This window comes from Clytia hemisphaerica, unplaced genomic scaffold (genome assembly GCF_902728285.1).
Source record: "Clytia hemisphaerica strain Z4C2 unplaced genomic scaffold, Clytia hemisphaerica genome assembly, whole genome shotgun sequence".
Lineage (NCBI taxonomy): Eukaryota > Metazoa > Cnidaria > Hydrozoa > Leptothecata > Clytiidae > Clytia > Clytia hemisphaerica.
In genome coordinates, this window is record NW_027104448.1 from 611,846 (window position 1) to 613,093 (window position 1,248).

Sequence of the window (1,248 nt, forward strand, 5' to 3'; positions counted from 1 at the left end):
ATTATTTACTGCTGTATATACTGGTATCTGTATTAGTACCTATTGGCTTACTTGCAAATGGTCTGATATTACTAACTTATCACAAAGTCAAACACTTGAGAAATGCAACTAGTTATTTCTTATGTCATATGGTAGTCTCGAATCTTCTTTGTATATTATATACGATAACCTTCGTAGTTTTGTATGGTTATGTGGGGATATATGAAGTAAGTCGAGTAAATAGATATCTCATGCCTACAATCGATGTTTTTATCGGGTCTTCTTCTTTATTACACACAACAGCTGTTTCTATCGAGCGAGGAATTGCCGTTTCCTGGCCGCTAAAACATTTAAAGTATATGAACATTGGGACAGCGAAGCGCAGTATTTCTGTAATTTGGATTTATTGCGTGGTGATCTTGGTACTAGGTTTATTACGCATTCCTATAACAAGTGAACAGTATGGGTCAATATTTTTTTTTATTGCTGTGACTTTGAGTTTTCTTATCCCTTGCGTGTTGTTTGTTATTTCATACGGTTTTATTTTGGTATCAGCGTTTCGAAACATTGGAAAAGCCAAATCAACAAAACGAAAAGCTTTGCCTACAGAAGATTTACTTCCAAAGAATGTAGCAAAAAACGTCAACCTGGCAACCACAGCTTCATCAGTTCGTTTTCGTGAAATCAAAGTAACTTTAAACGTGGCAATAATGACTATACCATTTGTCTGCGGATGGGGTTATTTTATGGCGCGTAATGTTTATGCAGTCTTAACTCGTTCATTTATAACTGGATTTCAAGGTTGGCTGATATCGTTTATACCTTTCATCATTTCATGCGTGAACCCGCTGATTTATATCGCGTTCACACGATCGTTGAGAATGCATTCAAAGAAAATGATTAGTGCTTGGTATACTAGTCTCAAGAAATGCTTCTGCAATCGCAGTAGTCACGTTGATTAGAACGTTTCCTTGATAATCAGTTATAAAACAACAGGTGCAAGTCACTGGAAATCATAAATATTGGCAAAAAGTAAGTCAAGGGAAATATTATTTTCAGACGAATAAGCAGATGTTCGATGAGAAATGAAAATATGATGACCACTTTTGTAGAACCTTTTAAAGGTCAACTCGTCCTTTACACTGCAATAACATTAGATTAATATATTATTCAAGCCCTAAAAGAAACAATCGTGTGTTTTTTCAAACAGCAATTGTTAGGGGGGTAATATTTTAAATTTTTCAATTTTTTAAAATTAAATATGTGTCG

At 34.5% G+C, this 1,248-nt stretch overlaps 1 protein-coding gene across 1 annotated transcript; it reads left to right on the forward strand.

Moving 5' to 3' along the window:
- The first annotated feature begins 226 nt into the window (after positions 1-226).
- Positions 227-941, forward strand: LOC136821065 (dopamine receptor 1-like). Its single transcript, XM_067077299.1, has one exon. The coding sequence runs from the start codon at positions 231-233 to the stop codon at positions 939-941; it is 711 nt and encodes a 236-aa protein (XP_066933400.1). The 5' UTR covers positions 227-230.
- Positions 942-1,248: the final 307 nt, after the last annotated feature.

Coding starts and splice junctions, on each gene's coding strand:
- LOC136821065 (XM_067077299.1), top strand. CDS start 231: ATGCCTACAATCGATGTTTTTATCGGGTCTTCTTCTTTATTACACACA.